Source organism: Cystoisospora suis (assembly GCF_002600585.1).
Source record: "Cystoisospora suis strain Wien I chromosome Unknown contig_4630, whole genome shotgun sequence".
Classification (NCBI taxonomy): Eukaryota; Apicomplexa; class Conoidasida; order Eucoccidiorida; family Sarcocystidae; genus Cystoisospora; species Cystoisospora suis.
In genome coordinates, this window is record NW_027157422.1 from 1 (window position 1) to 243 (window position 243).

Here is a 243-nt window from a genome sequence, read left to right on the forward strand (position 1 = left end):
CCCCAACCTCCTCCTTTCCTCTTTCTCCGCGGCTCTGCTTTCCTTCCTCTCCCAATCTTCCACGCTTGCTAGGATAAATGGCGTATCTTCCCCTAAGCTTCTTCCTTCCTTGACCTTTCTTTGTGTTTTTTCTATGGTTGCCTTCTTCCCGGATCTTTCCTCCGCCTGTCGCTCCTGGTCTTTCTGCTCTTCTTCTGCACTTGCTTTCCGGAAAGGGATTCGATCCTGCTCCCTCTTATTCTT

At 50.2% G+C, this 243-nt stretch overlaps 1 protein-coding gene across 1 annotated transcript; it reads left to right on the forward strand.

Moving 5' to 3' along the window:
* Window positions 1–6: 6 nt before the first annotated feature.
* On the forward strand, window positions 7–234 carry CSUI_008318 (uncharacterized protein; the record flags this gene model as incomplete). Its single annotated transcript, XM_068068452.1, has 1 exon — window positions 7–234. A coding segment is annotated over one exon (225 nt), but the record flags the coding sequence as incomplete, so codon positions are not given.
* Window positions 235–243: the final 9 nt, after the last annotated feature.